The sequence below is a fragment of the Muntiacus reevesi genome, chromosome 14 (genome assembly GCF_963930625.1).
Source record: "Muntiacus reevesi chromosome 14, mMunRee1.1, whole genome shotgun sequence".
Taxonomy (NCBI): Eukaryota; Metazoa; Chordata; class Mammalia; order Artiodactyla; family Cervidae; genus Muntiacus; species Muntiacus reevesi.
Window position 1 is genome coordinate 64,321,879 of NC_089262.1, and position 13,464 is coordinate 64,335,342.

Consider the following 13,464-nt stretch of genomic DNA (forward strand, 5'->3'; position numbering starts at 1 on the left):
TTATTTGGTAAGCTTTTTCTTTTAAAGTTTGGAAATATATTCTAGAAAATTAGACTCCTCCTCAGTTTGAGAAGCTAAGCCATTTCCTAACATCTGCTTGACTTAGAATGAAAGCCTATTTATTATCTAGCGGAGCTTTTGAGAGATTCTGGCCTCTGGCTCTTGTTTGAGAGTTGGAGCTACAGGTCTGGCTTGGCCCTTTGTGTTGGGTAGTGTTCTTTGTCCAGACATCTCAGGGGATGGGGGAGCCGCAGGCTGATGTGCTGCCTTACCCAGCTTCTCTCCACTGTGTCCTTGGGGCCTTAGGTACAGTAATAGTTTATAACCCAGTCACTGGGTTCTAGAAAACATTTTAGAGTAGTGGGAGGGCATGTAGGAAATTCTTTTTAGTTTGAGGATTCCCATATCAAAGTTAAAAAATAATCCCCCCCTCCCCAAAAAATAGTGATAGTAAAAGTGCTTTTTCTATTCATTGAAATATAGGGTAGCAAGGCTATTTACTGATTCAATAATATTTTAAAGCAATTGTGTATGTTTTAAAACTAAAAATGGTGATTTGAATTTTAAAATAATGCCATATATATTGAGAAGACAGGTTATGTATTCATCTTTGGAATACTTTGGGTTTATATGGTGTCACATTCAGTAGCAACTTTCTGGGCCCCTAGAGTGTAGCCTGAACACTGGTAACCACTGCCAGGAGTCATTGGTCATGAATAAGACTTCTTACCAGTAGATCTGCCTCTTAAGTCAGAATTTTCCTGGTGTGCTTAGCATGCCGAAGTGGCTCATTCACTCTCTAAAAATATAGCATTTCTCTAAATGGTTCCCAGCACTGAGTTCAATTTCAGAGATTCTTTATAGTCTGGATCCCTTTTTATAAAGTTGCTTATACAGATCTTTTGTCTGCCTTGATAGCAGTAGCCACAGTGGAGTAAATTTTTGTTTCGTTTTTTTGTTTTTGAAATGTGGCTTTATGTCTGACATTTTATAGATGCACTAGAGATGATGATGATGGCTAAGAAGCTCTGATTTGGTAGCAGATGGATAGATGAGCTGTTTCTCACTCTTGGGACCTCCATGGCACCTCTTTGCATCCCCCTGGTTGTTGGAAATATGTGATCTGCCCTCTCTCGAGGCCATGTATGGGAACTCTTTGAGAACAGGGCATTTATTTCCAGGCTTCCTGTGCTAAGTACCGAGGCCAAAAATGAGAAGGCATTTTCTTTTTAAGTATATATGTATCAGTATCTCCATTCCTCAATTTCTTTTTCCGTAAAATGAGAACAGTAATTTTGGCTTCAGAGTCATGATGATCAAATGAATATTATAAGCTGTATAAAACACATGGCATAGTATTATGGAAGCATGGTACCTGGCATATAACATTCAGTAAATTATAACATTTTAGAGCATACAGAAGCTTGTTGCCTTCAAAATAAGAAATGTGGTTCGTTAGATGTCGAAAGAGCCAGTAATTAAGTGCTTAAGTTTGTGAATAAAGATGAGATTTATCTCCTTTCTTCACTTAAGCAATTAATTAAGCTTTTAACTACTCAGATACGTCTTTTGAACTAGTATAACCAATTATTGTAGTCCCTATTGTCCCCTAATTTTGAGAATCAGGAATTTATACTTTGGTTGTCTTTAGTGGAAACATTGTCTTTTGATCCTGAAGATCCCTGACATCCACTACCAGAGATAGGTCTAGTGTTCTGGGCATGACCCGCCTCCTCATTAAACTTTGCCCACTCGTCTCAGGCCATAGCACTGTATAAGACCCTTTAAGTCCTGCAACACTTAGAGTTTTTAATCACTCATTTGACACTGATATTTTATGTGGAGTTGTTACTGATCTTTCTAAGTTCTGTGTTCATTGCCTGTATACTTTGTGGACACTGCATATTTTAAAAGAAGAACCATAGGCTCAGAGTCAGGAAGGAACTGGGTGTGATTTCCAGCTCACCCAGTTACTAGTTTTGTGGCCCCAGGCAAGTTAAACTCCGTTCCCTTGTTTGGAAAAGGGAAGTAATGAGAACTTCCTTGCAAGGTTAATGCATGGATCATTGAATCAAATAAACATGATTTAGTGTGTACCCAGTCCCAGCCCCTCTGTGCCTGGGGATTGCAGTTGCATCCTTTGAAAGTGCTATGCTTCCTATCAATCTTTTCATCCCCATGCCTGGCACTGTCAGTACCTGGAGTATACACCATCTCAGTAAGTGTTGTATGGATGGTGAAAGAATGAAAATCAGGACTGGAATGTGCCGTTCTTTCTCTGAAGGAGCTTTAGTCTGGTGGAAGATTAGAAATGGGTGACAAAATTCTTTCTGTAGTAGTTGGCATATGGTAGTTGTCAGTGTATTTTTCTCACTGATCAAGACAATCAGTGTTTTGCATAGATACACAGGTTGTTAGTATATACTTATGTTAGTGGTGGTCTTCTGCCAAATATTTTAATTGGCATTAAAGAATGATCCAATGAGTTACTATTTGTTTGTATGTTTTGGGTGCAGATAGCATTGTTTAAGCATATTGAATTGTATCTAGGCCATTTTTTCCAAACCCAACCCACACTCATTGGAAATCCTTATGATAGTTGCCAGATGGGCAGTGAACGTTTGAGGAAAAATATTGTTGGGCTAATGTCTTACTTGGAAAAGAGTTTAATTCCTATCCACAGACAGCTATCAGACCAAGATGGAGTATCCGGGGTGTGCTATTCCTGAAATGCCAAAGGCTGCACCCTGGTAGAGCAGCTGATTCACGGACGCTCATCTGTCGCCTCCTTTCTGCCTCCAGACTATAGAGTCTAACTGGCGGTGTGGGAGGCACAATCTGCAGCGGATCCAGTGCCGCTCTGAGAACAGCAAAGGCGTCTACTGCTTACAGTACGACGACGAGAAGATCATCAGCGGCCTGCGAGACAATTCTATTAAGGTGAATGACTGCACTTTGTTATTTTCAGAACTGTGGTTACATGTTAAACACTAGATGCAACAGTCTCTCCATTTCTTCCTGATTGGTTTTTATCTGTTTCACTCAATCTTGGCAGCTGTCTGCTCTCTACTAACACTAGACCCCTGGATCCTCTCACTTCTTTCCCTTTCCAAAGCACATTCACTTTCTGTATTCTGTATTTAGGTGCAAGTAGAGAATATCTCAGTATCACAGGGCTCTTGGTTACTTTGCTAACTGGTGAAAGTGTTGCTAACTTGCACATAAATCAAGAGTCATTACCTTTTATGGTTTCTGTGAAAGGCTAAGTTGAGAACACAAAAGAATGATACAGCAATTTGTATTGTTTTTATTCACTTTTCAATAGTAGATAAACTGGATCATTTCTTTGTGTTTAATGTTTAATGGCTCTAACATTTTTTTTCATGTTGTTTGTAGCTTATTTTCTCATATTTAAGAAAATGTGTGATTTTTTTTAACTTTTGGTTATAATTTACATATGCTCTTTTGGTGTAAAGTTCTGTGAGTTTTGATAAGCACAGATAGTTGTGCAACCCTAACAGTAACCAGGATCCAGAACAGTTCTGCCATCCCCCAGATTCTTTGTCCTGCTTCTTTGTGTTTACCTATTTTGTTCCTCAGGTGCTGACAACTACTGGTCTTTTTTTTTTTTTTCTGTCCCTATAATTTTGCCTTCTTGAGAATGTCCTGTAAATGGATTCACAGTAAAACCTTTTGAGTCTAGGTTTTTATACTTGGCATTGTGCATTTGAGATTCTGCTACATTGTTGCATTTAACAATAGTTGATTCCTTATTATTGCTGAGTAGCATTCCTTTTTATGGTTACACCACAGTGTGTTTATCCATTTGCCTACTGAAGGACATTTGTGTTTATAGTTTTTCACAATTACGAATACAGCCACTATAAATATATGCATGCATGTTTTTTTGTGAGAACATACTATCATAATTTGCATTGGCCATTTGTAGTCAACTTTAGGAACACTGCAAATTATTATAATATTTTTACAAGGGAAGAAAGAGGTGAAAGTGCTAGTCAGTCACTCAGTTGTGTCTGACTCTTTGTGACCTCATGGATTGTAGCCCGCCAGGCTCTTCCATCCATGGAATTCCCCAGGCAAGGAAGTGGGTAGACATTCCCTTTTCCAGGAGATCTTCCTGACCCAGGAATTGAACCCAGGTCTCCTGCATTGTAGGCAGATTCTTTTACAATCTGAACCACCAGGGAAGCCCCAAGAAAAAGGTCTACAGAATCTGTTTTTAACAATACAGTCTTCGAAGAAAATCACTTCCCATCTTCCCCATTATTTGTGGACAGTCTTGAAAACTTGGAAATCACTGGAAAGATCAAAAGAAGGGAGAAAAACAACACTCAGAGTATAGAGCCAACTGTCACCATTTTACTTCCTTTTAATCTTTGCTTTAAAACATACATAGTGTTTATGTCAGACTTTTAGTTTCGAAAAACATAACTTAATAAAGCAGTGTATTTTCTCATTAAAAACTCTCCATAATTTACTGTGAAATTTTTTGTAAAATGCTGAACATTTTTCATTTAAAAATTTTTGTAAACAAATGTAATGGGTTAAAGGGTATGCGTTTTTAAAGACTCTTAATAGATACTGTCATATTGTTTTCCAGGGGGTGAGCCAACTCTTTTCACAGAGTTTATTTAAAAATTCTCTTTATAAGGCTGTTAAGTATAATGGACACAGTAGTTACGGGTATAAAGTAAACAAAAAGTACATCTGTTCTGGAAGTTGTTCAATATTGCCTCTTCCCCTCTTGTCATTTACCACCTGTTTGATGTTTATTGCTCTTATTTACTGGAACACAGCTTTGTTTTGTTTTATGATTCAGAAAATAAGGTGAGATAAAAACATTTATCAGAATGTGATATACTAAATTGCTGTTTGTGGTTGATCTTGTCTCAATAGATTTGGGATAAAACCAGCTTGGAATGTTTGAAAGTGTTAACGGGCCACACTGGCTCTGTCCTTTGTCTCCAGTATGATGAACGTGTCATTGTGACTGGCTCTTCAGACTCCACAGTGAGGTGAGAATCTGGCTTCCCTAGTCTGAACTTGTAAAGCTTCCATGAGGAGATTGAGGCTTATACCCTCTTCTGCAGTAAAGCACACACATACCCTGTATATGTTTTTGTATGCTCTATTTAAAAACCACTTTTGGTGTAGCTACATTAGAGCAAAGTAGACAGGAAAGCTGACTCTGTTAAGTAGGTCCTATTCCCATTCCCATACTTTACAGAGATGGCAGCCTGCTTTCCTATAAAAGCTCATTACCTCGTATCAAGCTAGCTTTCCCCCGGAGACCATGCTCCAGAGGGTAGAGGAAGGAGGCAGGCTGTTTTAGGAGTGTGATGGGTAGTAACCTATGGATACTAGAAAGAATCGGAGGCAGTTATTTGCAGCACTTTTAATAATGTGCCAAATAATGTGCCAGATATTTTGTATGATGTTTTCCTATTGAATTCTCACAGAAACCTTTCCAAATAGGTAAATAGTATCTTCTTTCATATAGGTGTAGTTTTGGGAAACTGAGGACAGAAAGGCAAATAATTTACTCATATAGTTAATTTTGAGCCTTGCATTTTTATCATTCAACACTTTGTTGATGTTATGTAGCTTTTCCAGTAGTGGAGACTCTAGTTCTCAGATGCCATCACAGGGCCCGGGTGATGAAGACGGAAGTGGCCGTGTTCTGTAGTAGAAGGGAAGCTGAGGTCTCTGGTTGGGGTTGAGAGTAGAAAGGAAACCTTACTTGGATCTACTCCTAAACCCCTGGGACAAGGACGTTTTTCACTCCAGATAGTTTTGGGTTTTGGTGTAGTGTTGAGTTCACCAGAGCCTAGAGATAATACGGTACAGCCTCAGCTGGACTGCTGGTAGCTGAGAAAGGCCTGCCCTGTGGAGGGAAGGAAATGCCTCTCCTAGGGTGAGTCAGAGACTTGAAGAGGGTTGTTTTGCAGGCACACCTAAGAGAGAGAGATAGTCGCCAGCACGCCTATATCCTTTGCCTGACTCGGGGCTCCAGGCTGTGCCTGCAGACACAGATCATGTCTCAGCCCCAGAAGCATGACTCTTCCTTCTCTCCTCCACACAAACTTGTACCCTCTGGGTTTGGGGTTATAGAAAAGTTAGACGTGAATGGATTGCCCCTAAGAGCCCTGTCCCTCACGGTTAAGGGAGCTGGAGACGCTGACTTTGTCCATACCGCGGTCGGGTAAACAGATTGGTGTGGTGACTGAAGAGACACCATGACTTAGAGTCTCCAGTTTGCAGTGGATAAATAATAGCCTCAGAAGCTTGCCAAAGGTCATAAAGAACCTCATGCTTGGAACCCAGCCACCAAGCCATCTTCTCGGTCATCTTGGGCTCATTGCAAAGCCCACTTCCTTGAATCATTTTTTGTCACCAGCACAAGCCTGCAAAAACCATCCCTAAATACCTGGGCAGAATTGACCTTTTTGAAACCACCTGAACGTTTCTTCACAGATAGGAAAATTGCTTCTGGGGGCTTCTTGTAAGCATGGTGTCAGGTCCCAGTCGCCAGGTACATGTGAAGTCCACACTTCCCAGCCTGCTGTTAATTTTAACACTGACACTGGCCGCAGAGCACAGACCCTGGCATCTTTTCCTTGTCGTTTCCGTGATTAAGCGTTGTGCTCCTCTGTTCCCTAGAGTCTGGGATGTGAACACAGGCGAAGTTCTGAACACGCTGATCCACCACAACGAGGCTGTGCTCCACCTACGCTTCAGCAACGGGCTGATGGTGACCTGCTCCAAGGACCGCTCCATCGCCGTGTGGGACATGGCCTCTGCCACCGACATCACTCTGCGCCGCGTGCTCGTCGGCCACCGGGCCGCTGTCAACGTGGTGGACTTTGACGATAAGTACATAGTGTCTGCCTCTGGTGACAGGACCATCAAAGTGAGTGTGTCCACAGTCAGAACTCTGTTTATTCCCACCCCTTCTAGCACACAGAGAGAGCCGAGGTGGCTTACACCAACCTCACATCTGACAGGATCTTGATTCTCCCCCACTCGTGCTCGTGAGACATCAGGGCGTGCTCATCCTTTGTTTCTAGAGTCACAGGCAAGGTCTGAGGAGAGGGTCCTGGGCAGTCCTCTGTCTCAGGAAAGAAGTGTGTCACTGTTGATGACCTGTCCGTGGGAAGAGCGCCCTGCGGGACGTGTCACGTACCAGGTGCTTCCCGACACTGCCCACACTACCCTCTTAGCACTCTTACTGAGCCACGTTTTATAGATGGACTGGGCTGGAGACCAGCGCACAGCTAGTCAGTGGCAGAGCTGAAATTTGATTTATTCACCTAACCTTGAGAGCCTGACATGTCATCGACCCTGGGCTCTATGCTGAAGATGCAGTGTTGGGCAAGACACGTCCCTGCCTCCAAGGATTTCAGTATGTGGTATGAGGCAGACGTGTGATACGCAGTCGTAGTCCCGGGTGAGCCATCAGACATGGTAAATGCACTGCTGATTCCTGTATCCTTGTGAACTTTTAAAGCGTTTAGCTTTCCTTTCCTTCTTATAGCAGCCTTATTGAGATGTAATTCACATACCGTAAGATTTATCATTTTCAAGCATACCATTCAGGGATTTAGTATATTCATAGTGGTGTTTGACTCTCACTAGTTTCAGAACATTTTCATCACCCTCCATGAAAACCTCATGCCTATTAGCACTCAGCCCCTGTTCTCTTCCTCTGATCCCTGGCAGTGTACTTTCTGTCTATAAATATGCCTATTTTAGATGTTTAAGGTAAATGTAATCGTGTATTACGTGTGGCTTTTTGTGTCTGGCCTCTTTCACTGAGTGTAGTATTTTCAAGGTTCATCCATGTACTTTGTAGCATGCATCAGTATTTCACTCCTTGTGATGACTAAATGAAATTCTGTGTGTGGATGTTCCACATTTTGTTTATTCATTCATTGGTTCATGAACATTTTGATTGTTTATGCATTCTGTGTATTATAAATAATGCTGCCATAAATATTTGTGTACAGATTTTTTGCAAGTACATATATTTTTAATTGTCTTGGGATGGTAACTCTGTGTTGAACATTTTGAGGAGCTGTCAAACTGTTTTCCAAAATGACTTCATCAGAAGCCTTCCTTTTATGACCTATACTGGCCAGCATTCTAGTATCTAGCTCCACACATGAAGACTAGATTGCATCAAACTTCAGATTGGATAGCCTGGAAGCTGAAAAACTAGGATTTGTGGCAACTCACTCATCACTCAATCACACCAATTTGTGCAGGACCAGTGTCTGCAAGCCAAGAGGGTTTGGGCCCTATTATAAAACAGATGTTGAATAATATCAGCCCAGATATTTCTCCATATTCTCACTAACACTTGTGTGTGTGTGTCTGTCTTTTTTATTATAGCCATCCTAGAAGGTGTTTAGTAGTATTCTATCTGCAGCTTTGCTTTCCATTTTCCTAATGACTGATGATGTTGAGCATCTGTTCATGTACTTACCATTTTTATAAGGTCTTTGAAGGAACATCTACTTAAATCTTTTGCTCATTTCAAAGCTTAGATTATTTGTCTTTTTATTATTCAGTTGCAAAAGTTCTTTATATATTCTGGTTACAAGTCCCTTATCAGATAAGGTTTAACATTTTAAAATTTATTTTATTTTCTGGCTGTGGGGCAGTCTTTGCTGCTGCGCGTGGAGTTTCTCCAGTTGCAATGAGCAGAGGCTACTTTTTGTTGCGCTGCACGGGCTTCTTACTGTGGTGCTTCTCTTGTTGCAGAGCTCAGGCTCTGGCGCACGGGCTTTGTTGCTCCGTGGCATGTGGGATCTGCCTTAACCCAGGATCAGGGTGGTGTCCCTTGCATTGCAAGGTGGATTCTTAACCACTGGCAGAAAGTGAAAACAGGGAAGCCCATGTTTTCACTTTCTTGATAGTGTCCTTTGAAACACAAATAATTTTAACTTTGATGAAGTTCGGTTTGCCAGTTTTTTGTTGTTGTTGTTACTTGTACTTTTACTGTCATATCTGAGAAGAAGTTGCCTAATACAAGGTCACAGGGGTTTACTTTTATGTTTTCTTCTGAGGGTTATAGTTCCAGTTCCTTCATTTAGGTCCTTGGTCCATGTTGAAGTAAATTTTTTATACAGTGTGACGTGGGGATACAACTTCACCCTTTTGCCTCTGGATATCTACTCATCCCATTCAACTGCAAATGCAGCTAATGAAATAATTCAGGGCACACGGGTTGCTTTGTGTCTCATTTGGCCTCTGTGAAGTGTGTTTGTGGACATCTGAGTCTTGCAGACAGCTTCACAAAGGGGGGATTATTTATCCCTCATACATAATATTGGGGGTGGTGTGTCAAAACAAATGGAGCTGTGTGAGAAACCGTGCTGGGGAAGAGGAGGATGTGAGAGGTGAAGCCTTCTCGCATCAGTTACATTGGGTTTGACATGTCAGCTGGCGTAAAAACGTGAAATCTGGCCCAGACCCTTCGCTGTAGGCAAGTGAATGTTGGAACCCTCCAGGAGAAGTTCTCTTTGTGAAGATCTCAAGGTTTCGAGACTTCACAGCTCCCTCATTCCAGTTTTAACACTCCACAGCTAAGAAAATGTTATGCTGTCCAATCTGTTTCCCAACCTCCCCAGCATATTTCCTAATCAAGTATTTTGGTCATTCTTAGAAGTTCTGACTTTGTTTTAAGGTATCTTGTGGGAGAACTTTTCTGCATTCATTGTTAAAAGCGTTGCTAATTGTCTTACAGGTATGGAGCACGAGCACCTGTGAATTTGTTCGCACTCTGAATGGGCACAAGCGAGGCATTGCCTGTCTCCAGTACAGGGATCGTCTGGTTGTCAGCGGATCATCGGACAACACCATAAGGTGGGTGGGAGTGGGTGTGCCGACGTGGTGGGTCACTGTCGCCCTCGTGGTGACTTCTCTCTCAGTCCTAATGCCCTAAAGACTTGCGTTGGGGGGCTGCTTCAGATAAGCAAAGCTTTAGGTACTTCTGTGTATGTCTGGCTCTGCATACTAAAGTGGGTGAGTTGTGTATGTCCTGGGTGCTCCTGCAAGATTCCCCCAGTGCACAGGGTCTTACAACCTCACCTCCACCCAGAATCCCTTACTACCCAGATGCCTCAGAACAGAGGATGCTCCCGTCTGATGCTCTGCTTCCCTCACCTGTGAGCTCCGGCCTTTCTCCCCAACACTCCTTGTTCCTGCTTTCTAATAAATATGCCTATCCTTAAATACTTTTTGTTGTATGAAAAACTTTCCTCAAATATCTACTTAATTTTCCCAGGTCTTTTTTCCACCATCCCAACATCTGCTAGTAACTTTTATAAACAAATTGGCTGTTTGAGCAAAATAAGGATTCGGTTCAAGATTATTTTTTTAAAAAAAGAATGAAAGCAGACACAATATAGCTATAACTGCCAAGAGTTTTCTTTACCACTTTAAGTGTGAAGATATCATAAAAGTCCGTTGAGAATTTTAATCTTGGTTCTGTTGCATTCTCTGTGCTTTGCATTATGTAATATTTCAACAATAAGCAATCCTTAACTTCCTCATTGGAATCTCTTAGCTTTTGCAAAACAATAATGTGCATTGCTGTCTAGTTTATGGAAGGGAACCTCTGGAGTCACAGGGGCAGTGCTGACTGGCTGTCTTCATGGTACATTAGGAAGCCACCCTCCCTGATTGTTGAGAGCTGTTGCTTAGGATAGAATAGTCATTGGATGTGTGACAAGAGCTACTGGGCTCTACTACTGGAGGCTAAGAAAACATCAGTATAGATTTGCCAGCTTTGTTTGTGCAGATTGGTTTACTGTGATTTCTTCTTTGCAAATAATGTGGATATATCCATGATAATATTAAGAAAACCTCTATTTGCAGAATTGTTACGTAAATCGTATACAGAGAAAAGGGCTGTATGTAGTCAATGGGTTCTGATTTCTAAGACACTGCATATACCTACTGAGAGGTACCCACTGTGCCCTGGGTAGCCCGCGGATGCAGTCTGTACCTGTCGTGGGAAGGGGCTGTCCCTGAGCTCATCAGGAGGGGAGACTGCCGGCTGACCCACTGAGCCTGGTCACAGTGGGCCTCGTGGCCCCCAGGCTCCAGGAGCCGGGTTTGGAAGCCTCACCTCCTGGACCGTCCCCCTCATCTCCCCTACACACATATGTTTTTTCCTCTTTACAGCCTACAGTCCCCATCTCCCCTAGAAAAGTCCTTCCCAGATCATTTGACTGCTTGGTTTCATCAATTCAGACTTTACTAGAATGCCTAGGAACTAAATATAATTGAAATTTCTTGTTTGTTGGTCTTATTTAAATAATAACAACATTATTTTTAAAAGTTTCAAACTATATAAAATGAAATACATTGAAAAGTAAGCCTTCTTCCTAAGTTCTTAAAAAATCCGCGAGTAAGATACACACATGTATGTTTGAATGTGTGTAACGTGGACTAGGAGTGAAGCAGAAATAAGGGATCCCAAGATAGTGAAGATGGCGTGGCTAGTGTGGTCATGTGTGGGAAGCTGACTCACGGAGCTCTGTTTTCCTCTGAAGGCTGTGGGATATTGAATGTGGCGCCTGTTTAAGAGTCCTCGAGGGACATGAAGAATTGGTCCGATGCATCCGGTTTGATAACAAGAGGATTGTCAGTGGGGCCTATGATGGGTATGTGTTTCAGATTTTCATATGGCACAGCCGTAACTATATGAAGAAGCAGCCACGTATTACCGGGCCGCGTGCTGGGTGTTAGTATTTCCTACGTAATGGTGGATGGCGGGTGTGACACCCCTTGATGTGTGGGAACACTCAGGCCCAGAAGGATGAACTATACTTACGCTTTTAACCATTATCATAATCTGAAGGGAGTAGCTTAGGCTGTGCAGGAATTCAGCTCCTTGTCCCAGCCCTCAATTAAACCAGGCTTTTTTGTGTGTGTATGGTGAGTTCAATGATAAATTTCTTTTCCTCTTTTGGTAGATTGAACACATCCTCTTTAAAAAGCCTCATGACTTTTAAAATGAGCAAATGACAACCATAAACCTTTCAAGATGACCTTATATATACTTCACTGAGTTAGTTGGTCTGTTCATACTCCTATTATTAACTTTCAGCTTTTGCTTAGTTTGAAGAAAGGTATCCTTGGAATTTCACCGAGGGCCCTAGTTTCTGTCAGTGGCACCTACTCAGCCCTACAGAGTCCCCTGGTGAATGAATTTGGTGACACAGATTATCAAGTCAGGAATTGAATTTAGATAACATGAAGTTGTTTTCTTGTATCCCCTCAAATAATATTTCTTCACCATTTCAGCAATTCTGAGAATGTATAGGTCCTTATTTCTTCCAAATCAAGTGTAATTGGTTTAAATACCTTGTCAAAACATCAGTAGGTTCCCCAGTAGCTTTTAAAGTAGGCAGTTCAGATGCTCTCCATTCTGTCAAGGAAATGCCTGACAGTGTGTAAAACGTTAACGTTCCCACTCATTGTGATCTCACCCTCCTTTCTAGGAAAATCAAAGTTTGGGACTTGCAAGCTGCCCTCGACCCCCGAGCCCCAGCAAGCACGCTGTGTCTGCGCACATTGGTGGTACGTGATTTGTTGAAATGGGGAGTGCTTCCCTGTGTTGGCAGTTGGCCTGCAGATAGACCTCCCTGAGCCCTTCACGGGAAAGCTTCTGCATCTCACAGCGTTCCTTCTGAGAAGTGGACTCTTCCATTAGTTTGGTCAAAACCAGAAACTGTTTTACATTCATGTTACTGTGAGCTCTTTCCTCGGGAGTGTTAACACAGCTTAAAATATGAAAGCAGGTCTCCTCATTTGTAGATGGACTGGTTTCCTCCTGGAGCGTGAAGTATTTCCTGTCTGCAGGTTTGAGAGATTTCCTAATATGAGTGTCTGTGGCAGGGTTGTGTTTTACAACACAGCACGTTTTGTATGTTATGGTGAACTTTCCCCTCAATCTGTATTCTAGGCATTATTGCTGGCATACAGGAATACTTGTTTTTATATGTTAATTTTATTTTAGCAAGCTCATTAGCAAGCTTACTTCACCAAGCACATTATTTCTAATAATCTGTTTGCTTTTGTTGTATTTTTGAGGAGACAGTTGTCTGAAAATATGGATTGATTTTTTCTTATTTTTAATAGTTTTACCTTCTATTTCTTCCCTTCTTGAATTGACTAGAATATGCAGAACATTAGTCAGGGCCATTCTTGTTTCTTTCTTGATATTAATAGGAATACTTCTGATATTTCACCATTAATTTCGATGTTGGCTGTGGTTTGAGATAGGTATGTTTGGTCATGTTAAAAATACTATCCTTCTGGGCGTAGCTTTTACAGTGTATCAAGAATAGGTATTAAATATTGTTGCTTACCTTTTTAAGACTCTTTGTGAGACAGTCACGCAGTTTTTCTTCTTTGACATATTAATGGGCC

At 41.5% G+C, this 13,464-nt stretch overlaps 1 protein-coding gene across 5 annotated transcripts in view; it reads left to right on the plus strand.

The window, feature by feature from the left end:
• Window positions 1–13,464, plus strand: part of FBXW11 (F-box and WD repeat domain containing 11) — a 126,137-nt gene that overhangs the window by 103,214 nt on the left and 9,459 nt on the right. For all 5 annotated transcript variants that reach the window (XM_065905133.1, XM_065905134.1, XM_065905135.1 and 2 more), the window contains 6 exons: window positions 2,803–2,940; window positions 4,918–5,036; window positions 6,682–6,931; window positions 9,770–9,888; window positions 11,583–11,693; window positions 12,534–12,612. In XM_065905133.1, the coding sequence (XP_065761205.1) occupies window positions 2,803–2,940; window positions 4,918–5,036; window positions 6,682–6,931; window positions 9,770–9,888; window positions 11,583–11,693; window positions 12,534–12,612 (816 nt within the window). The remainder of the gene's footprint in view (window positions 1–2,802; window positions 2,941–4,917; window positions 5,037–6,681; window positions 6,932–9,769; window positions 9,889–11,582; window positions 11,694–12,533; window positions 12,613–13,464) is intronic.